The sequence below is a fragment of the Diceros bicornis genome, chromosome 33 (assembly GCF_020826845.1).
Source record: "Diceros bicornis minor isolate mBicDic1 chromosome 33, mDicBic1.mat.cur, whole genome shotgun sequence".
NCBI classification, from domain to species: Eukaryota; Metazoa; Chordata; class Mammalia; order Perissodactyla; family Rhinocerotidae; genus Diceros; species Diceros bicornis.
Genome location: NC_080772.1, coordinates 7,247,743 through 7,271,587, shown reverse-complemented (window position 1 = coordinate 7,271,587; position 23,845 = coordinate 7,247,743). Strand labels below are relative to the sequence as shown.

General features: G+C 36.2%; 1 protein-coding gene across 2 annotated transcripts in view; it reads left to right on the top strand.

Annotated features, from left to right (window-relative positions):
* OPRK1 (opioid receptor kappa 1) overlaps nt 1-4,493 on the top strand; it is a 29,810-nt gene extending 25,317 nt beyond the window's left edge. For both annotated transcript variants that reach the window (XM_058528696.1, XM_058528697.1), the window contains exon 4: nt 614-4,493. In XM_058528696.1, the coding sequence (XP_058384679.1) occupies nt 614-1,146 (533 nt within the window). In that variant the 3' untranslated portion in view covers nt 1,147-4,493. The remainder of the gene's footprint in view (nt 1-613) is intronic.
* Nucleotides 4,494-23,845: the final 19,352 nt, after the last annotated feature.

Here is a 23,845-nt window from a genome sequence, read left to right as displayed (position 1 = left end):
TCAGCAATCCCCTAATCACAATGATCACCATTGGTTTCATTAAATCATAATACCTAGGTCATATCTAGACAAATTTTATATAAATTTTTATTGACCTACATAATGATTTCTTGTAAGCCAGTTAATGTTTTTCAGACAAGTTGGCTTTTGTTAAGTTGAATGGCTAGATCTGAAATATTTAGTCGTTTATTACAAATAGATACCAGCTTTTATTTTCAGAGCCTTAGGTCTGGGAGAATTGTTAATAAATGGAAATGCAAATAAGTGCCCATGCTATAAATCAACAGTTTAGCTCTTCTGAAAGTCATCAATGTCAAACCAGTTTCTGCAACTAGATAATTCATGTTGCTAGCTAATCTTACTTATTCTGTAGCATCGTGTATGTTACTGATAAATGGTGACTTTCTGGCTTCATTGTTCTGTGCACAAAGATAGGATGGTTAATAAATTTGGCATTCCTTCCTGATTCAGTGATCTGCTTTAGGTAATGTCATCTTACCATAATTGGACCTTTGCAACCAAAGGTATTAAAATTTACATGTAAAACACTTTGCAGCCACAGTAATAATAGTAGATTTTCTTTTTGTGGTTTTGTTTTGTTCACCTGCTCCAGACATGGATGTCATCGAGTGCTCCTTGCAGTTCCCAGATGATGATTACTCCTGGTGGGACCTCTTCATGAAGATCTGTGTCTTCGTCTTTGCCTTTGTGATCCCTGTCCTCATCATCATTATCTGCTACACCCTGATGATCCTGCGCTTAAAGAGTGTCCGACTCCTTTCTGGCTCCCGAGAGAAAGATCGCAACCTCCGTCGGATCACCAGGCTTGTCCTCGTGGTGGTGGCGGTCTTTATCATCTGTTGGACTCCCATTCACATTTTTATCCTTGTGGAGGCTCTGGGGAGTACCTCCCACAGCACGGCTGCCCTCTCCAGCTATTACTTCTGCATCGCCTTAGGTTACACCAACAGCAGCCTGAACCCCATTCTTTATGCCTTTCTCGATGAAAACTTCAAGCGGTGTTTCAGGGACTTCTGCTTTCCAATTAAGATGAGGATGGAGCGACAGAGCACTAGTAGAGTCAGAAATACGGTTCAGGATCCTTCTTACATGAGGGATGTTGATGGAATAAATAAGCCAGTATGACTAGTCGTGGAGATGTCTTATAGTTCTGCAGGAAGAGAAGAGTTCAATGATCTAGGTTTAACTCAGATTACTACTGCAGTCTGAGATAGAAAAGGAGAATTCTTAAGAAACATTTAGAAATCTCATGGTCTGAAGTCATAAGATGCAGGCTGCATTAGTGACCCAGGTCAGTGGAAGCATCAAGGCTGTGGGAATGGAGTAAAAAAGACCCGAGCGAGCAAATACAACCTTTCTCTAGGACAAGGAAACAAACTTGACTCCCAACTCCTTTGATGATCAAAGAAACAAGCCGTTTTCTTCTGGTAACCTAGATTTAGTTCAGGACCCATCTGCTGTGGCTTTCCTATGCAATGTGGTTTGAAAAACTCTGTTTAGAAAAAAGGAAAGGGGAAAAAAAAACACGTTGATTTCAGAGGTTAGTGGGCATCCAATTCAGATGCTTAACCTTGACAGAAACAACCTCAGTAAGAAGAAGGACCATTTCCAGGGCCCATGCACAGCTCAGTGTATGCTATATGGGCACACTTTTCATGTGGCAATGTGAAGATTCCAGCTTAAGTATGACTTGGACCCACACCTGAGGTGTTTGATGTTCATAGTAGAAATTATCTTGATATTTATGAATTTACTTAAACATGCAAAAGATGGTTTCCAACATATTTTAATTTCTTGCGAACTATACTTTGTTTTTTAGCATGCTATTCAGATAAGTAATCTCACGATAATGCGTGTCTTGATGTTAAGAAACATAGGGTGGTTTAAATACCACCAAAAGTATATATAGTTTCATCTGTGAATAACAGTATATGTGCAAATAATGAATGGCGTTGCCTTCCAGCCAGGCAGTTTCCCTAGGGCACACTAAGGATATCCTCTGAGTTATTAGAGTTGATGCAGAGACATTTTGCTGCAACATAAGCTTCTCTGGGAATCAGTCATGGTGCCATCTCTTTCGGACTCCCTGAGCACCATTTAGTTCTTTAGCAGGGCTCATAACTCATGTGTTAATGAAGCACAAAATATTTAACTCGCTTCCAGGTTGTAGCCTTGGCAGAATCTAGTTTATATGCAGCATCTCTTTATGAATATATGGCTATTACTAGATTCTTTCTATTCATGGAGGGAGGGCATTTTGCTCATGTAAATCTTGAGATGTTACTTTGTAGCTTTTAGTAGGAAGTGGAATTGTTCCTAATTGTGGGCGGAATGAGGACATTATGTTACTCATGGTGCTTGGACATACCTTCCACTGGGTTCTGTGAAGAGCATACCTGCTGAGGATAATGCCATGAGCAGCACATTTAGGGTAATTTTGTTAAAACTTCCAGATGACATATAAATTCCCCTTCCTTTCCCCTGAAACTTAGTTTTCAGAGGTAATGGCTTTTTCTTTCATTTGCCTGAGCAGAAGAAAGAGATAATTTAGAAATAACACTCTTCTCTTCTTTAAGCTTATATGTTATTAGGGCAGCACGTTCTGGAATTTAATAGGAAAATCAAATGTATAGACCTATATAACTATAGATATCACTACATCTACAAGTTCTGTTTGCTGTGTGCTTTCTCTCTTGTGTATATATTCTCTCCTTTTGGAAACAAACCTTGCATTTAAGATTTTATATGTAGCTTCAGAATTTTACTATGATGACATTTAGCTATATTCCCGATTTTCACGGCATTTAACACAGACGACTTAAGTCAGCAAGGCAGGGTAACCTAACGAAAATGAAGTGCTTTTTTGGGCATTTCTTAAATTTCATTGATTTTCTTAGGTGTCCTTGTATTCTTATAGCTAAAGGTAGATAGGGATGGCTTAAATATTGGTTGACATTTCCCCCTGGGTTAAAAAACTAGATATCATACAAGAGGGATATCTATATGAGAATAGTTCTAGGAACAAACCCTACTGAAGTTGGAAATGTAAAAACTTCTATATGAAACAGTAAAACCTCAGAAATTTTCTTGAAGGATTCTTATGCAGTGCAAAAATATAACAGAGACACAATCATGGGACGAAATTATAGTAATGTGTTCTCTTTAAATTAGCACCCCACATAGTCTCGTAGGATCCATTGCCATTATTGGAGTCTGAATTTTAGCGTGATTATCCTGCATCTCTTCATATGTAAGTTAGCAGCCCAAGGAGATAGAGAAGTAGCTCTAAGTGCCCATGAGGGATGTTCCAAACTTCTCCATTATTGTTAACACCAATTTCCCCAAATTGAAAGAGAAAAGTGGATGGGTATGACATTTTAGGGCACACTTTAGTGTGATAAAATGAATCATGTATGTTAGGAAAAATGCCACTTGCACAAAGATGTTTCTTTGTCAGAAGTGTATATGTGTGCACGTGTGTGTGTGTGTGATAGTGTGTGCATGCATGCATATGTGTGTGTGAGGGTGTGTGTGTACTGCTGTGAAGCAGTGGTCATATTGCCATTCCTTCATCGTTCCAGACAATACATTTGTGCAAGCCCCGCTACCTCTCAGATATGTCCATCTCTTGATGTTCCTGTTCTCCCATCACAGCAAGGAGGGCGCTGTCTGCTGTGTCTCTGTGAGACCAGAACTGCATGTATCTAACCTTGAGATCAACTCTCTACATTAACTGCATTTTCCCACCCTGGTAACAACTTCTGGAAGACAGGATCTAGTGAGAGGTCAGAAAAAATGCAGAGAAATAAAACAGCCATGAAGGAGGCAGCAATGAAGATGGAAAACCATAATGCTAACTGGGAGGAGAGTGGAACCACTGTTAGTGTCTCAGACTACTGTTAGGAATCTAGGAGCATCGCCTATGCAAAGATTTTAAGTCAAAACTCGAGGCTTAAAACTAAAAGAAGCATAGTTTGGAAAGAGTTTTGAAAAAAACCAAGGAATATTCACATAAATCTTAAGAAAATGATCCCATTCTATAATGTATAGCTGAGAAATAAAAGTTCTTAAATTTGTATAACCATGATCAGACCATTTATAGATGTTCCATCTAGTACTGGGTCATAGTAAGGTGAATAACTGGAATAAAAGGAATACATTGGCTGGCTTTAAATTAGAGCTTTTTTAAAGAGAAAACTGTGACAAGGTTGTATGTCCATTCAATGAGATTTATTTTCTCAGCAAGAGCTGTGTGGAAGATTCAGCATCAATATGAAAATCCCATCCTCAAAGGGCATAAACCTGCTTGCCCTATGGCAGTTTTCTTCCCTGAAACAAAAGTATATTCATATATTCTTTACTGTGTTGTATATTATTTATATCTTGTACTTTTGGAAGGTGATGATTATGCATTGTGTCTATGATTGTGTGCCTTGCAACAAAATAAAAATTGTACCTGCTAAAAATCGCAACAGTTGATTACTGTGGTAAATCACCTATTCTTTAATGGCTTCAGTGATGCTGCCCTTCAGCAAGAACAATGTTAACTGTTTCTCAAACTATAAACAGTTGATTTAACTTTCCATCCATGACGTTGTTGTGGGTGATTAATAGAAAGGAGAAAAACGTGTAGGAATCTAAACCATGATCTTAAATACCCAAACCCATCAATCACTTAGGAAAATTCACCTGTTTCCACAGTAATGCTGTCAAAATCCGAGAATCAGTGTTACACACTGCCCTCTCCATGAAAAACCACTTTTTCATTATAAAAACTATGCAAATTTCAAAAAGCAAAATGTGCCATCAATAAAAACATAAACCAAACTTTCCTAGAAACACAAACAACCTTCTGTTCTGCTCCCAATACACTATAACCATATCACTCCATGAATGATCTGTTTCTAAATCTCATGGTATCTGTACACACAAAAAGCAATTTAAAAACCAGGATCTTGACAAAAGAAAGTTTTTTTTGTAAGTAGAAGCAAAAACTTAGGGGATGGGGAGAAAAGGGGAATCCTCTTGCTAATTGGGAAGAACACACTAGCAGGTCCTATTCTCATTTAACACAGCAGAGTTCTTATTACTGTTTATCTTTGATTGATAATTCGATTTCATTAACGGTTAGATCTCGTGTGTGTTATAAGCTTCTATTTTTGGTGGATTCTTTGGCTTGTTTAATAAAATAGGGACAAAAATAAATTGGAAAGTCTAAGGAAGCAAATAGTTTTTCATTTGAAACAAGATCCTTTCCTTGGGCTGGATGCTATATATTTGGTTGTAAAAATGTCTGAGTATGTTGAATGTGATTAGAAATTTATTTTCTAAGAAAATTGTTAATATATTTGAGAGAAAACTCAATATACAGCAAGTTTTAGGCATTGTGTTATCTTCTCTGTAAATTTGCAGCAGTATATATTCCTGTGGATGGTCGCCAGGTTTGTGAAAACTAGTGATAACAATAACAAACAAATATCATCATTGTTTTTTTTCAGTAAATGGTACTTGAGAGCATATTCACTCATATTTATGCTGGGAACTATGCTAGATTTTGGATAGATAGGTAAACAAAACACATAGACTTTTGATGCTGGCAGTTTAAGAAAAACGAGCAATTAAGGAAGTACTTACAATGTATTGCAACGGGAGCACAAATTAGTGGAATGCAACTTATCCTAAAAGGTCTATATCCATTTACCTAGACGTATTTTTAAAGTTGCTTTATCTATGTCTTTATGTTACACTTGAAGCTACTAGAAAAGTTAACAGTATTCCAATATTCGTAGATAGTTAAAATGGCGACTACTCGTAAGTAGTATAAGTGACTTATTTGAATTTGAATTAGTCAAGGAAGCCAATATGTTGAAAGCCAAACAATTTAGGAACAACATAGTCTTAAAATTATACCAGAAGATGAGACATTGATAATTATGAGCTATGCTATAAAGATGTATGTAAAACACAAACCAAACTACAGGGTCCAGTGTAGTCACTTTTAATATTTTTTTAATGGAACTGGGGAGGAAAGAGTTAAAATAGCTGCTCTGCAACCAATTAACTCCTCTTGTGGAGGATCCCCCTCCTCTACCAGGTGGGAAGAGGAGAGAAAACAGGTATGTCCTGGGTTAATACTCTCAAGAAGCCTATGAGTTAAATGAAATGGAGATATCAAGTAAATTTGCCAGTGCCACATAGTAATTGGCAGAGGTGGAAAAAATGTGATTATTACATGCAAAGTGATAGGACTTCTCAGGGTCAGTGTTCATGGGAGGATAGTGAGTTGCAATGGATGAGATTAGGAGGATAAAAACTAGTATAGACTGGGAATTAGATTGCCTGGCTTTAGATCCCAGCTCTAGTTAGGATTTGTGTGGTCTTGTGCAAGATATCATCTTTTCTGCACTACAGTCTCCTCTGTAAAATATTGATGAAAAGAATATCTACCACATAGTGTTGTTGGGCTTATACAACTATTGTCAGTACTCAATAGTATTAGTTAATATAATAATTATTATTCTCAATTAGGCTTACTGCAAAAACATTGGATTCAGTTATTCCATGGTTTCTTCCAGTTCTAAAAGTGCATGACTCTGAGATTCCCTGTGTGCTGCTTCACATAGCCATCTAACACATCATGGACATGTGAGATCTAGTGGATAGTGAGGACACAAGTCATTTCTACTGTCATCTCCTTCCCTAAAAGTAGTTGCAAAATAAAATTTGGACGCTACTATGCCCTGGGAAGAGGATCTGAGTGTCCTAGCAAGATGAAACACAGGTCTTTGGTCTTCCAGCATAGTGAGAAGCCGGGCTTTGTTTCCTTTTCCAGCCCTAAAAGTTATTCATTCCTGAAAAAGAGACTGCCTTATCATCACTGGTTGATTCCTCCTGTAAGTGAGGGGTGGTACTGGGTACAGGAAAGGACTGACCTGGTTGCTTTCTCACCTCAAGCAGAGCACCCAGATGCTGGCCCATAAGGCGTGTGGGCTTCATCTGCAGTGCAGCTTAGGGACACTGAGTGTCTCAGAGGATAGACATAGATGGATCCAATGCTCAGATGATGACGTCAGGGATCTGTTTCTCTCTTTATTCCTTTGTTCTAGTGCCTTCTGTGTTACCTTCATTTTCCAGCAATCTCTCCCTAAGTATGGTACTGGGAGCTCCAGGCTCATGTAGTTCATACCACGGAACAGTCAGACCATCTCTTTCCACCACCCTTATATCTAAGGAAGAGATTCTAACTGCTCTATTCCTGAATCAATCATTAGTACTGGGTATGCAGTACTCTTGTTGGCCAGGCCTAGGTTCTGGGCTCCCTCTAGCCCCGTGTGTGTATTAACAGGGAGGAGTGGGGAAGGAGTAGTTTTCCTCGAGCCTCATAAAATGGATTTCCATTGGAAAAAGAGACTCTATCACCAGAGAAGGGAAAAGGGACTCTGGAAAGAGAAGTACAACAGCCATCTACCACAGTATCCGTCTACTCAAACTTTTGCCGCTTCCTCAATGGATCTATAGGAAGAAAGGGGAAGAACCTGGTGGGAATAGAAAAATGATGACAGCAGCTTTGAAAGGAATGTACATGCAAAAGATATTTGCAGGTGAAGGTGGAGAGTGAGCTGAGGTATGAGATGAGCGGAGAATGAGAGCAGCAGTATTATTAGCATAGGCTGCCATAGGATTGTGGGACACGGTGTTCTGACAACCCTTGTCACTTCTTTCCTTCTGTTCTGGGAACTGGGCTCCAGATTTGCATATTGCCAAGAAGAAAACCCACACTAAAAATATTTATATCTCTGAGTACTAATTCTAAATGGGAATAAGTATCCAAATTTACAATTTTTTGTTAATAAAAGAGAATAGAATATTCTTAATATTAGTGAGTAAAATTTTACACAAGTCACAGAATAAGTAACATTTTTGAAGAGTTCTAACACTCTTTATTATAAATAACACAAGGTATTATATTTATTTGCAGATGTTAGAAATAAAGCTAAAAAATAAATATTTGCAGATGTTAGAAATAAAGCTAAAAATGGCACTGTTAATACAAAACACAATGGGCAATTGATTACCTCTGCCGACTAAATTAATGATTTTCTTATACCTTCCATATCTTATATTTTGTGTATCTTCCATAAAGATCAGACTTTATCACATGGCAGCTATTTATACCCAAGTTTATCCTGTAACTAGCAGGTGTAAATTGGACACCATTTTAAGGAGGACGGATCCAGGCATTTTATTGGCATGGAGAAAAGATTATGATGCAGAGACAGTGACAGTGAGGGGAAAAGACATAAAACAATGTGTCTTCAATCAGTATACAGAGAATAAGGTTCTGCCATTCCTTCTTGTAACCCCACACAAAACTGTGATGTATGCCAGCTGGAATGTGTTGCCATTTGGGTGAAAATTAAGAGTGTTTGTATTCTGAGATAATTTGAGGAACAGTGTACCAATAAACATGGAATAGATTTTTCTTTTAGTGCTGACTTTTTTTTTTCTTTTGGTAAACTAGAAGACATTTTTCCATAGCCTGTTTTCATTTTGGAGTTTTGCTGAGATGAACACACTATGACAAAATGACCCTCTCAAGGTCCTTTGACAGTTATGCTTTCTTTCTTCTATGACATTTCCCACCATCTTTATTTCCAGATTTAAAAATAGATCTCAGAGTTCCTTCAAGTCATAGTTTAAAATCATTCCTCTGTACACACATATTTGTTTCTAAGAACAACTTTTTTAAAAATAGAGGGTATTTCCATTTAGATCAACACTCAGACAAAATTTATTTCACTTATGTAAAATCTCTTGATTATGTCATTCAAATACGAGTTCAAATGTAATTAAGGACTTAAACAATATCACCTCCCTTCCCAAAAAACATAAATATTTTGTTAGGGAATAAAAAAAATAGTAGGACAACCTTGTCCTTATTACTGAACTGTTTTGGTCAAGGCTTTCAGGCATGGTCAGGCTTTCAGGTGTTGTGAATCAGTTGCACCTTGAATTGAGTTTTCCCAGCCAGATCTACTTGAGCAGGCTTTGCTAGTATCTTTCTTACTGTTATCATGAAACAAATTCTAATGATTGGCAATCAATGGGTAAAGTATTAGTTGTCTTACATCACATTTTCTATTACATAAGAATACAAAAGGAGCAAAGATCCAGTCATAAAGAATGGATATGCAATCAAGTTTCATTGGTTTCTAGGGAGAGGCCCATCAATGGTATGAACAGTTTAACGGGCAAATAGTCCCAGATCAATGATTCTTTTCATACTTCTGCCATTGAGAAATCACACAGCTTATAAAATTACAAGTCTATTTTTAAGATCTCACTCATTGTGGCAGACTGTGTTTTCCAAAATGGCATGACAGTATCTTTCATTCCAAGTAATCTTCATGCAACATGATCTTGGCATTTTTCTTGTCTAGTTCTGGGTCTATGTCTTTCCTCTGAACCTGGGTAAATCAGTGTTACTGATGAGTGTGATAACATCACCGTGGTAACATGAGTGTTACATGAGACTTGGTAGAAGACATGAGACTATGGAGAAAATGATGCCATGTGGCTTCTGAGACTAAATCATAGAATGCCACATACTTCTGCCTTTCTCTCTTGGGAAGTTTGATTTTGGAACCAGATGCCGTCTCAAGAGGAAGCCAAAACAAGCCCCTGCAGAGAGGACACATGGAGAGGCTATGGGCAAGTGTAAGAGCCCAGCTGAGGCCCCAGCTAACAGATGGTATCAACCGCCAGACAAGGGAGTGAAGGCACCTGCCTATGATTCCTGCCTCTGGGTGTAAAGTCACTCCCAGTGGAGAACCCAGACACTGTGAAGCAGAACAAGCCATCCTATCACCTCCAAATTCCTCACCCACAGAATCAATGAGCATAAGAAAATGGCTGTTTTACACCACTGTGTTCAGTGGCACTTGACATGAAGCAACAATAACTGGAACACACACAGACAGAAGCAGTCAAATTTTACTGCTTTCCCCCACTCATAACTTCCCTGTTCACCTCTCCATGCTGCAGACGAGAGAAACTACTCCTCTTAGTAATAAAAAGAATCATCCTAAGCAGATTTAGCCTTTCTTCCAACCTTGTTGGCTTACCAACTCACATCCTTTCTGAGGAGAAGGAATATATAAATGCTAAGGCTTCTAAGACACTCACATTAGATCCTCTTCCCTCCAGCTACCACTGGACCATAAACAGCAGATAATGAACATAACTGAAAAGACAGCTCAGCAGTGGCAGATAATTCTGCAATGAATTTATTAACAATGGAAATAAGCAATGAATGTAGAAGTTTTATGAGAACACTGAAAATAAGTTTCTCTTAGATTTGGATAGTTTCCCCATCATAATAGTTTGTAGTAAAAAGTAACTTTCTACTACAAAGTTTAGTAACTTTATCATTGCGTATTATCTTAAATTCCTAAAGATTATTATATCAAATTATACAAATGTTATCCCTGACAACATTGTGGGAAAGTTGAAAGATCATGGTTTTGGGATCATGGGTTTTGTAATCACCTCCATTTACTGGCTTTGTGACTTTGAACATGTTATTTAACAGTTCTCAATCCTAGTTTCTTTATGCACTAAAAAAATAATATATATATATATATATATCTACTTTGGGGGGGTGGTGGGAGGGTGAAAGGGGTAAAGGGGCATGTTGTACAGTGACGGATTGAAACTAGACTTTTGGTGGGTAACACAACATAAGCTATACAGAAGGCAAAATATAATGATGCACACCTGAAATGTATACAATGTTGTAAATAATTGTTACTTCAATGAAAAAAAGAACTCTTCCCTCCAAAAAAAATCATACATATAAAAAAATAAAATAGTTGTGAGATAATTCTCCCCACCCTCCCAAAAAAATATCTACGTTGTTCTGTTATCGAAGTATAACAGTTCAGGTAATCTGATATCAAATCATATTGTTTGAAATTTTGGGTTAGAAATCAGAAATGCAGATAGATATGTACTTTTTTGATACAGTGTTGAGTATATTTCCAAAGGTAAATTAGATAAAGTTTAATAGGCTGAACAAAGCATCAAAGAGCCTGTAATTATTTGCTCTCAGAGTAATGGCAATTTATTCTATCTGAACAAATGGCAGGTGGGGATATTAGATTATATGACTAGATACAGGGCAAGTTCATTAAAGCTTTACAGAATAACAAGGCTGGGGGGGTTTAAAGTCAGCTCTTTAAAACTCAAAATGCTTGGAGTGTGGTTTACAGTGACTTTCCTTTAAGATCGACAACAGATTTTCAGGCAAAAATATAAGCTAGAGTGGGGGGAGGCTTTTATCTCCATTATTTTCAACTAAAGAGAGGCTATAACTGACTTAAGTGCATAGAATCATTATTTTCATTATCTAATATACATATATATGTTATCTCTGTACACACACACACACACACACACACACACACACACAAACTGTGGCCCCAGTTTGGAGGCACAAACTGCACATCCTTCCATACCATTTGGCTAAGTGCGTAAGAGGATGGCATACACAGCAGAGGCTGTGAGCTGGCACAAATGCACAGAGGTGGAGGTGGCAGCAGAGGGGCTGGGAGTGGTTGCCTCCCCACTAAGCTTCAGCTGGCAGGGCCAGTGGAAGAGGCAGCAGACCAGCGGCATTGGTGGAGGCATCATGGGCAGGGACACAGGGAACTGTGGGAGACCCCGGGATCCAGGAGCTGACTCTCACCCTGAGCCATTCCTTGACTACAACTAAACATGCACCGGAAAACCAATGATGAGCAAGCAATGCAATGGGTTATGTGGAAAAGAAATTCTAAAACTCAATAAAGGACTTGGAAATGATTAAAATGACCTGAACTTATATTGATTGAGAGGTAGTTTTATGATACACACGTACACACGATTTTGTTTATTTAGAAAATAAAAATTACATAGTTTTTAGTTTTTTGCTTTGGAAATTGAATTTGCATGTTAATTTACATTGCTTTACTTTTATTAAATGTTTGTCAATAACACCCTATATGTAGGTATGTATATGCATCTATATGTATGGATATATATAGGTGCATATACATACATACATCTATCTGTCTATCTATCTGTGAGAGAGAGAGAACAACCTTCATGAAATACTAATACTACCGTCTGATTGGTAGCATTGTCCAGTTGTTAGATAACTGTTGATAAGTAAATGACAAGCAATAGGATATTAGAGTATATGAAGAAGCCATTTGGTGTAAAACTAGTTCGGCCTGACCTTGTTTTTCCAAAAGGTCCTGACACGGCTGTTGAGCATGCATTGCATATCTGCTTTAAGCGTTTACCATGTCCCAAAGACAAGAACAATGCCCTTAAAGATAAGGCTGTAACTTCCCCACATTGGCATTTCCTTAAGGATAAGCATCTCTCCCTAACCTAAGGATTGGTTGCTGACCTGCTGCACTCACCTTGTGACCACCCACCTCGAGACCACAGACCTGCTGTGTTTACTGAACTGCTGTGCCAGCAAAGCAATCTCATGACTATTGTAAAAGGGACTTTCCAATCATATGTGATACATGCTCTTTGATGGTATATAACTGCTCTGTACACCCCACTTCTTTAGAGTGCTCCATTCCTTTGTGGAAGGACTCTCCTGGGCTATATGGTCCTCAGATCTGGCTCATAAGGAACTCGCCCCAATTTTGGTTTATAGCTTGGTTATGGATTATTTGTGTCAACAGTGTCAAGGTTAATTTTAATAATGTGGCATTTAACATGGTATCTTATAGTTACCTCTCTATACCAATGAATGCTTGGTTTATGAAGTTCCTCTTTCAAATGGAATTGAGATTACTATTGGCATTTAATGGCTTTTATTGAGAAATATAAGGCCACGTGTTTGACATTGCTCAATTGTGGGAATCTTAACCCTGATGATCACTCCCACAGGAAATATGTTCTTTATCTTTAGTGTGTGTGATACTCTTCTGTTTCATTCATGTAACATTTATCTTAAACTATCTTTTTCTAGAAACACTTGCTAACATGTTCCAATCCCCTTTCCATTAGCCACCTCCATACATTACAAGATCTTTGAGTCCAGCTGCAGAGTCTTAACACATAATTTGTATTTTCTCAAGGTCTAGTATGGTGCCTTGTATACTGTAGAATCACTTAAGCATTTGGAACAGATATGTAAATATTTCCATTTTCTACATATAAGCTAAAGAATCCTTAACAATATGCAATAATCTTAGATTAGGAACCTGGAGCTATGTTCTGCTGTTAACTAGCTGGCTATCCTGGTCTTACATTCTACCGCTCTTAATTTTCACTGTAAAACAAGAAAGTGTAAATAACAATTGCAAATATTTTATTCTCTGAGTAAGCCTAATTTTATCTCTCAGATTTACTGTGGTCAAATTGGTGGGAGGATGGGAAGGAGAGGAAAATATGTCATGAGAGATTTTTTTTCCGGGAGGCATTACTCCTTGTGATAACAGGTACTTTTCTCACTCCAAAGCTTAGTTGAAAATGATGTTGCAGGAAATGGTGTTATATCCCTGACTGGGAGAACTGGCAGTTGTCCTACTGGGCCCCTCTGAGTGCTTTCTTAAAAAAAATATATTATTTCCTGAGAGTCACATTTTTATGAAGTTTTTCTATTACACTTCTGGTAAATATGGTCTACACTAAATTTGTAATAAATGTTAGTTTGAAAATCAAGAGTAAAAAATGAAAGTACATGTTATGAGCTTAATTATGTCCTCCCAAAATTCATATGTTGAAGTCCTAACCTCAGAATGTGACTGTATTTGGAGATACGGTCTTTAAAGAGGTAATTAACTTAAAATGAATTTATTAAGGTGGGTACTAATCCAATAAGACTGGTGTCTTTCTGAGAAGAGGAGATTAGGACACAGACACACATGAGTAAAGACCATGTGAGGACACAGGGAGAAGTCGGCCATCTGCACGCCAAGGAGAGAAACCCCAGAAGAAACCAACCTTGCCAACACCTTGATCTCAGACTTCTAGCTTGCAAAATCATGAGAAAATAATTTCTGTCATTTAAGCCACTCAGTCTGTGGTACTTTGTTATGGAAGCCCTAGCAAACTAATACAGTTTATAATAAATTTCAAAATATTTAACTTGTAGACAACATTCTTTAATTAGAATTTAAACAAGACTATACAATCAAGCTAAGGGGTTTTTAGAAAATTCCAAATTTTCTAAATCAGGCTTCTTTCCAATAAAATGTCTCGTTTTTTCCAACTTTATTGAGATATAATTGACATATAACATTGTGTAACTTTAAAGTGTACAACATGTTGATTTGATACACTTATATATTGCAGTATTATTACCACTGTAGTGTTAGCTAACACCTTCATTACATCACATAATTATCATTATTTTTTTGTGTGGTGAGAACAGTTAAGATCTACTCTCTTAGAAACTTCAAGTATATAGTACAACATTGTTACCTACAATCAATTTTAAGAGTCAAATTGCATTTTGCCAAAGAGTTCATAAACCACTGGGCTGGTAACATGTGACTATATAATGTTGTGATATCTGATGTGAGCATATCCCACTGAATGTCATAGATAGGCCAATGAATATTCCCAGAAACACTGAAAAAGAAAATGACTTCTTAATAACTATTGGCATGAAAACACATTGATTTATTTGAGATCACTAATGTGGTAGTCACACAGATCAGATCTATTTTGCTATGTGAATTTGTTGTTAATCCTGAATGAGCAAGTTGAGATAAAGTATTAATTCACTGAGAAGACTACTCTGAGGAAACTCTGAGGAAAAAAATGGTGCTGATATATATACTTTTGTTTATGTTCACTATCCCCACATTTATATTTTGTATTTTATCACTATTAACCACTGCTATAGAATGGAGTTAATGCCATATTCTGGTAGGATCATAAAATGCTGGTACTGGAATTGATTTTAAAAATAGGCCCTCTCCTTTATTACAAAGCTAAATATAGTATTACTATGCAATTCAGCAATTATGCTCCTAGATATTTACCCAACTGATTAAAAAGCTTATGTCCACACAAAAATCTGTATATCAATGTTTATAGATTTATTAATAATTGACCAAAACTGGAAGCAATCAAGATATTCCTCAGTAGGTGAATGGATAAACATACTGTGGTATATACCTATAGTGGAATACTATTAAGTGATAAAAAAAGAGAACTATCAAGCCACAAAAAGACATAGATGAACCTTAAATGCATATTTCTAAGTGAAAACCTCAAAAGGCTACATACAGGATGATTCCAATTATATGACATTCTGGAAAAGGAAAAACTATAGAGAAAATAAAAAATCAGTGGTTGCCAAAAGTCCAAGCAGAAGGAGAGAAGGTTGATTAGGTGAAGCACAAGGGATTTTCAGGGCACTGGAACAATTTTCTTGATATTGTAATGGTGAACGCATGACAATATGCATTTGTCAAAACCCTTAGAACTTCACAGTACAGAGTAGGCCTTACTGTATACAGATTTAAAAATAATTTAGGAGGTTGAGGGATCACAGGGAGGAATGCAGACCATTTTTAAGTGTACTACAAATATATGGAACAAGTTCACTGAAGGGGTGGGGGAAAAGGTGCTGACCTCCGTAACTCTGGAAATGAGTGAAGTCTGTAAGACTAAAGGCAAGGGAATTGCACAAAGCACTGTACTCTAGTTGATAAAGTTGTTTCCCATGAGGGTGAAGGTTAACAATGCTGTTACTGCTGTCGGGGGAAGAGGGAGAATCTCCCTCTGCCCTTTTCCTTAAGGTTCTTCTGGCTGGCTAAATAATTAACAAGACAGGTTAGCAGGAGAAAATAATACCAAGTTTAATAACATGTATACATGGGAGAAAGCAGGGACACTGCGTTTCTCAACACAATAGCAGAAATTCTCGTCTTAAATATCTTTTTCAGCCAATGACAAAGGAGGATTTTGGTGGTGGGGGGAGTCAGTTACAGGAGATTACCACTAAAGCACGGTAAACAAGAATAAAGTGTATTATGTAGCTCAAGGCCTCACCTTCCACATTGACAAGTCACTAGACATGAGCTCATCCCCCTCTCTTCTCCAGAGAGGGAGATACTTTTACAAATGGAGATTTTTCTTATAAATGTAAATGATTGTCTGGCAACTCTTCACAGGGTCATCCAGAGAATGTGGCCAGAGAGACAGAACTTCTGATAAGAGGGGCTTGTTGGTGCCTTTCCTATTGTAACATTTACCCTACGTTATCTTTACAGCCATCATGATAGATCTATTCCAGGAAGGAGCTACCATGTCAAATTCTTTAGGCAGTTAGTGGGGGAGGTCAAATGTCCTCAGAGAAAACAACCGAGGAAAGAGATAGATTTCAGGGTGGCCAAATCTTGATCTCCCACAGTCTCGCCTTTGAAACTAAAAGTTTTACAGTCTTTTTGAAACTTAGAGAAGTTTCATAGTTTAGAAGCTGAGTTGGTAGATTGTTTTATCTCACTGAACACAGTTTTTTGTTTTGATAATAGATTAGTTTAATTAAGTTCTTTTTGGAAGGTGGTGATGCAGGTGGGTTCTTAAGGTTACGCTTATATTGTGGAAGCAAGCAATTAAGTATTTAATAGAAGCATTTTTATAAAAGAAAAACAAGGTTAATGGTTGGAGCAAGTTGTAAAGTAGTTTTTGAGTTTAGAGGACAGCCAGTGAAGAAGAATTTTAGATGTCAGCGTCAAAGCATTTTTTGCAGTTTAAAATGTCTCGGATGGTGTCGTCAGGTCATCTCAAGTTTATATCAAGTCTATCGGCTTCAGTTTGTAAGGCTTTAGGAAAAAGGGCAGGTTTAATTTTTAGTGATTTTAAATGAAAATGATGGAAAAAATCAAAAATGTTAGTTTGGATATCTGTAGCTAGATATTTTAGGAGACTAGAAGAAATCAGGATCCAGTCTAGTCAACAGATATAAAACAAAAACTTCAAAAGACAACAAAACTAGGATCTAATATCTACAAATGTATATTATAGTTTTTACTGAAATATAATTTTTTTTTTAAAATCACTTTTATTTTTATTAAGATAGCCAAATGAAAACTAACTAGTTTGTAAAATAAGTCTAGTTTTAATAGAGTTGGCCCAGTTATTTACATAAGTACAGCAAGAATAGCAATTGATCACATAGGCTCTTTTAAATCTGCTTTGCTGGAACTTTTTATAAGGAATTTCAGATTGAACTTTAAAGGCCTCTCGAGGCCAGGAAAGCCAAGCCAAGGATTTTGTCATCAGACGTTTGCCTGTAATATTTATAGATTTCGGTGAATTTTTTTTTTTTGAGGTTTTTAAAAATATTTTGAGGTTTCTTGTACCTGTCAGATAAGTGACATTTTTTACTTATCTTGGTAAGTGCTGCTTGGAACATAAAGGTACTAGGCTAATATTTTTACATGGCTTTATTTTATAAAGTCTAATTTTTATTTTTTAAAAGCTGTATGGTTATATTGTAAATATGATATTCCAGTCACAACCTTGGTAATAGAATCAGTGTTTTTAATTGTGTCCTGTTATAAGGAGAACAGATTTTTATTGAACTTATGTAAATAACTATATTGCCATGAAAACAACAATATTTACTTATTAAGAGTTTTTAAATTTGAGGGATCAGGTAGAGAGAAAAAGATAAATATTTTAATTTTACTTACAAAAGTATCATTTATCAAATTGTTATAAGTCATAGCTAGCTCAGGAGAAAAGAGAAAAAGTTTTTTTTAAATCTGAAAAAACAAAACATTAAAAATTTAGCAATACTTTAAATGAAAAATCATAAAAATTATAATTATCTTTATCAGTTTATTTAGTCTTGTGTAATCTATTTTTGATCTCAATCTTTTTGTTAGCAGCTTTATGAAGTCAGTTTTTTTATCAGATTTTTGTAATTTTTTACCAAGTTTAGTTTTATGATCAGAAAGTTTGTCAGAAACTTGTATTTTAGAGTAAGTGTTAAAGTCTTTTTTATGAACTTTTCTGAAGATGAAACATATTTTGCAAAAGCATTAGAGTAAAGAAGTGTCTGTAAACAACAAGACCTCAAAATGGCAATTGACAAGGAAATTTGGTTAATTTTGTGACATATAACACTTTAAAATAATAATAACCAGAATTATGACTGATAACCAGGACAGATCAGAATTTTAGTAATGTTATATAATTTTAAAACACCTATGTCAATAACATTTGTCCACATAATAGCACCTAAGCAGGCTTATCATCACTTGTCTGACAATGTTTTTTATGTAATTTACCATATTGAATAAGCCTAATAAGTTTAGTATTTTTTTCTTTATAGGTAGAGAGCAAATTTTTTTGTCTTTTTTTTTATAGGAAGAGAGCAAATTTTTTTGAGAAGTTTCAGGGCCCTTTGAAAATTCTCAAAGAAAAAAGTAAAAATACTTTATTTAAGATATGAATTTTGGGGAGCTTGTCAAAATATAAAAAGTCAAAGCAAACAGAGCATTAACAGTTTAAAAAGCCTTAATAGAGAGATCTCAGTCTTTTGAACACAGGAAATCATTTTAACAGGTTTTTTTATTTTTTTATTTTTATTTTTTTTGGTAGACTTACTCAAAGGTAAAGAAAAATTTTTTATAACTTCTTTATCAAGTTTAAGCAAATTATCTTTTTATGAGAAATTTTAATTTTGCACTAGTTTACTTCTGTTATTAAAACTCATTTATTTAATTAAATTTATTTTAATTTTAGCCAACTTGACCATGTAAAAACTCTTTTTTTAGAATTTTTTTTTTTATAAATCTTTTATAAGTTTTTTTTTTACATTTAGAATTTGTCTTATGTCTTTGTTTTTCCCTTTTAGTACTTGAGGACAAATTTATCTTTTTTAATCAACCAAACAAAATATTTTTATTTTCTGTTTTTTTTTTATATATTTTACTTTTTTTGTACACAGACATATTTTTTTAATTTTTAATCACATATACTAATTAGAAATTTTAACCTTTAGAAACTTTAATTTGTAAGTAAAAACTAAACAATTATAAACTTTTTTTTACATTAGTATCTTGTGGCTTGGAAAATTTATAAACACTTTATATCTTTTAGAAACATGTTATTTTATAGTATAATTTTTTAATAAAACACATGTTTACCAATAGACTCAAAACACCTTTTAGTTTTCTTGTAATGAAAAGCCAAAAGTAGACAAACGTATATTTAGCAATCAATGTCTAATATCTTATGTTATTTGGAAATGATGATATTTAGTGAATTTTTTATCATAAATTTTAGCAAAACTTTATAGTTTTAAGTCACCAAAAAGAGTTTGGAAGCAGTAACTACCATAACACATAATTATTGTTTAAAGTTTATCTAACATTTATTTTTTTTATAACTATTTACTTGTTTTTAATAATTATTTAGATTGTCTATAAGCTTTTATAAGACTTTAGATAAAATTAGCCATCATTTAAATTACTATTTTTGTTAACCAGTTCTGTAATAGAAATAACATCAGTTTTTTTTTACAAAATTTTATGCAATTTTTATCACTTTTTATACCTTTAAACATAGTTATCATTAAGATTTTTATCAATAGGTCTTGGTCTTATAATTTTGGATCAGGGGAGCATTCCCAGTCAGACATTTTAAAATATACTCAGGCAAGGTTGATGTAACTTTTTTATATAAAATTAGCTCAAACATTTTAATCTTTATAATCTTATCAACACTTATACTTTTACATGTTTTTAATTTAATTGTAACCTGAGTCAAGGTCTTAAGGCTAGTCAAATTTTTTTTTTTTTCTGGCCTTTTTTTAGGTACTAAACATATAATTATGTGAGAGTTCTTAAAACATTTTTTTTTTTCAATTTAGAAGTTTTTCTAATTTAAAGGATCCGTCATCTGGCCATTGACGAGTAGGATCTTTATTTGTATATTTATTTTAATAGTGACTCGAACTAATAAGCCTTTTTAAGGAAAGACTCGGAGGTAACTTTCTACGCTTAGAATAAATCTATCATGGACGCAAGAGGCGTCCCTGGTGAGGGCGCAGATGATGTAGCCCCCATGATTTACAGAATTTACTCTCAAAGATATTTAGAGAAAGTAAAGACCTTCATTGTACAGGCGGTAAGGATGGTGTAGTGAAAACGGTGCCTCCGCTCTCCCACAATAGTGTGGGACGCCTCTAGTCACAGACCCGCTAATCTGTGACACCGGGCAGGCGATACTGGAATGGGATTTTTCCAGTACTAACAAGCAACGATGGTTAAGACGACAAAAGCTTTTATGGACTGGGCCTTTTATGACAAACTCTCCTGAGAATTTGGCACAGCCGGACAAAGAGACAGTTCGGAACCCCAGTCTACTCGACTGGCCACCAAGGTGCACCCCGGTAAATGCACCTTCCGTATGGTGGAGACCAAGGAGAAGATTTTCACTGGTCACAAAGCTAAATTCTTAGGACACAAAACAAGACAGAGACTACTCTGGGAGGAAAAGGGATCAAGATCAAAATCAAGAGTACTTTATCAAATTTAAACCAAGAGTCACTAAAAGCCCAAGAAACTAGTTTTGCAAATATTTTCTCCTGCCAATCTAAATTTAGAAAGAGAAAAAATTTTCACTATTTTTTTTCGCTGGACTCTGCAGATAGAGATTCCGGGAGGCTGACATGGTAAGAAGTCTTACCTTTTGTCGGCTTTCGTCAGGCGTTCCCGTATTTTATCATCTGTAGTAGTCTAGGGAGAAGGCAGGTCTTTTAGCCAGAGAAGGCAACTTGCCAGCCAGTGTGGCTCCTGGCTGGCTCGCCAAAACTGTCGGGGGAAGAGGGAGAATCTCCCTCTGCCCTTTTCCTTAAGGTTCTTATGGCTGGCTAAATAATTAACAAGACAGGTTAGCAGGAGAAAATAATACCAAGTTTAATAACATGTATACATGGGAGAAAGCAGGGACACTGCGTTTCTCAACACAATAGCAGAAATTCTTGTCTTAAATATCTTTTTCAGCCAATGACAAAGGAGGATTTTAGCGGTGGGGGGAGTCAGTTACAGGAGATTACCACTAAAGCACAGTAAACAAGAATAAAGTTTATTATGTAGCTCAAGGCCTCACCTTTCACATTGACAAGTCACCAGAGATGAGCTCATCCCCCTCTCTTCTCCAAACAGAGAGAGAGATACCTTTACAAATAGAGATTTTTCTTATAAATGTAAATGATTGTCTGGCAACTCTTCGCAGGGTCATCCAGAGAATGTGGCCAGAGAGACAGAACTTCTAATAAGAGGGGCTTGTTGGTGCCTTTCCTATTGTAACATTTACCCTACGTTATCTTTACAGCCATCATGATAGATCTATTCCAGGAAGGAGCTACCATGTCAAATTCTTTAGGCAGTTAGTAGGGGAGGTCAAATGTCCTCAAAAAAAACAACCAAAAAACAAAATAAATTTCAAGGTGGCCAAATCTTGATCTCCCACACTGCTATACGTGTACATTGGAACTGAGCAATTAAGGAAACAGACAGCAAAGGGTGTAAGCCAGGTTTTCCAGTTGGAGTGGGAATTTACAGACAAGCAAGGGGAGGAAGCTAGAATAATCCATGTACTAGTGGGTTAGAACTGGAGACTTCAGTGTAATCTTGTGTTTACCTTAAAATATAGATACAGACAGTTACATATAGAAAAACGTATAGATGTGTGTGTTTACTTGGTTTCTTATATAAACATGTATTTCCTTTCTTTGTCAACTGAGAGTCTAAAAGAAATGAGCAATGAGCATACCTAGTGCCCAGATCATGGTTTCTAATACCATTCTGCGATACAAGTAACCAGGGATGATTCTAGGAGTGAGCAGGTTATATACAAGGTGAGCCTGGAACATCTTGTAGTGCCAGAAAGTAAGGATATGCTAAAATAAATAAGTAAACCCATCATTCTGGGGAGATGTCAAAGGGACACAGGAGCCAGCTGAAGATCTCCCAGTGCCCAAAGCTGGAACAATTTGAGCAATAAACTTTAAAAAAGTAGTATTGGATTATAACCCAAAGTGTAAAATAAATATCTATGAGTCAACATTCCTAAATAAATGAGTATAAATAAATAATTGAATGAATAAATAGATGTGAGAGAAGAGACAAACTCCAAATATTTTATATAGACAGCCCTCCCCCTCCCTCTAGGGTGTATTACACAACTCCCCACTCCTTAAGTGCAGGCTGTGCGTGGCGACTGCCTTCCAAAGAGTATAGTATGGCCAGAGAGAAAAAGGAGCGAGTTTACTGTGGAGAAACCTGACAAACACCGCCTCAGCCAGGTTGGCCAAGGTCAACATCAGTGATGTGCCATGTTGAAAGTATGTACTCTTGGTGATGCGATGAAAGGGGGGCTTTGCCTTGGTCTTGCTCCTAAAAAAACCATAACTCAAATCTACATAGTGATAAAAACACCAGAAAAATCCCAACCAGAATAATACTCCTCAAAACTATCAAGATCATCAAAAATAAGGAAAATCTGAGCAACTGTCACAGTCAGGAGGAGCCCAAGGAGACATGACAACTAAATGTAATGTGTATCCTGGATGGGATCCTGGAACAGAATAAGGACATTAGGGAAAAACTAAGAAAATCTGAAAAAAGTATGGACGCATTGAATACTTATGTATCATTATTGCTTTGCCAATTGTAACACATGTACCATGCTAATGTAAGATGTTAAAAGAGGGGAAGCTGGGTGCAAAGTATACAGGAAATTCTGTACTGTCTTCTCAATTCTACCGTAAATCTAAATCTGTTCTAAAAAATAAAGTCTATTTAAAAAAGTAATAATCCCTCCACTGTTCCTGCATATTTGGTTCTATTTTTTCCCCATTATTTTTTATCTTTGCTTTTCAGTTTGGGGAGTTTCTACTGACAAATCTTAAAGTTCACCGATGCCTTCCTTAGTCATGTCCAGTCTACTAATGAGCCTATCAAAGGCATTCATCATTTCTGTTACAGTGTATGCTAGTGTTTCTGATTTCTAGCATTTCCTTTTGATTTTTTCTTAGAGTTTCCACCTCTGCTTACACTACTCATTTGTTCTAGCACGTTGTCCACTTTTTTGTTTTTCTGTCCGCTTTAAAGCCCTTAGCATATTATTTATGGTTATTTTAAATTCCTGATAAAGTCTGATAATTCCAAAATCTCTGCCACATCTGAGTTCTGATGCTTGGTTTGCCTCTTCGGTTTGTGTTTTTTGCCTTTTAGCATGCCTTGTAGCTTTTGTTGTTGGAAGCCAGGCATGATATCCTGGGTAGGAAGAACTAAGGTAAATATGCCTTTAGTGTGAGGTCTCATATTTATCTGGTGAGGAGTCAGGCTGTGTTTACCGTTTGCTGTAGCTGTGTCTGTCAGTGGCTCACATTTCCTCTAGTGTCCTTGTTTTTGTCTCCTCTGTTGTCTTTAGGTTTTCCTAGAGAATCCTAAAATAGAGTCTGAACCTTGCAGTTCTTTTTAGCTGTAATCCTGTGTTATTACAAAGCAGTCTTTTTGCTATCATGGTAAGATTTGGGGGAGGGAGATACATTCTATATTGCTATGATTAGGTATCAACTCATGCCCCTGGGCTGTGACCTTCACAAGTGCCTCTCAGCTTTTTTTCACCCTCTTAGGTGGGATAAGAAGGTTGGCAGGGCTGGAGTTGGGTGTTTCCCTTCCCCCTTGCTGGTTAGATTCTGGTAAAACCCAAGCCAGGTTAGGCTTTGGTAAAATAGTTCCCTTGATCACAGGGCCTTTGTTAATGAGAACAGAATGCTCTG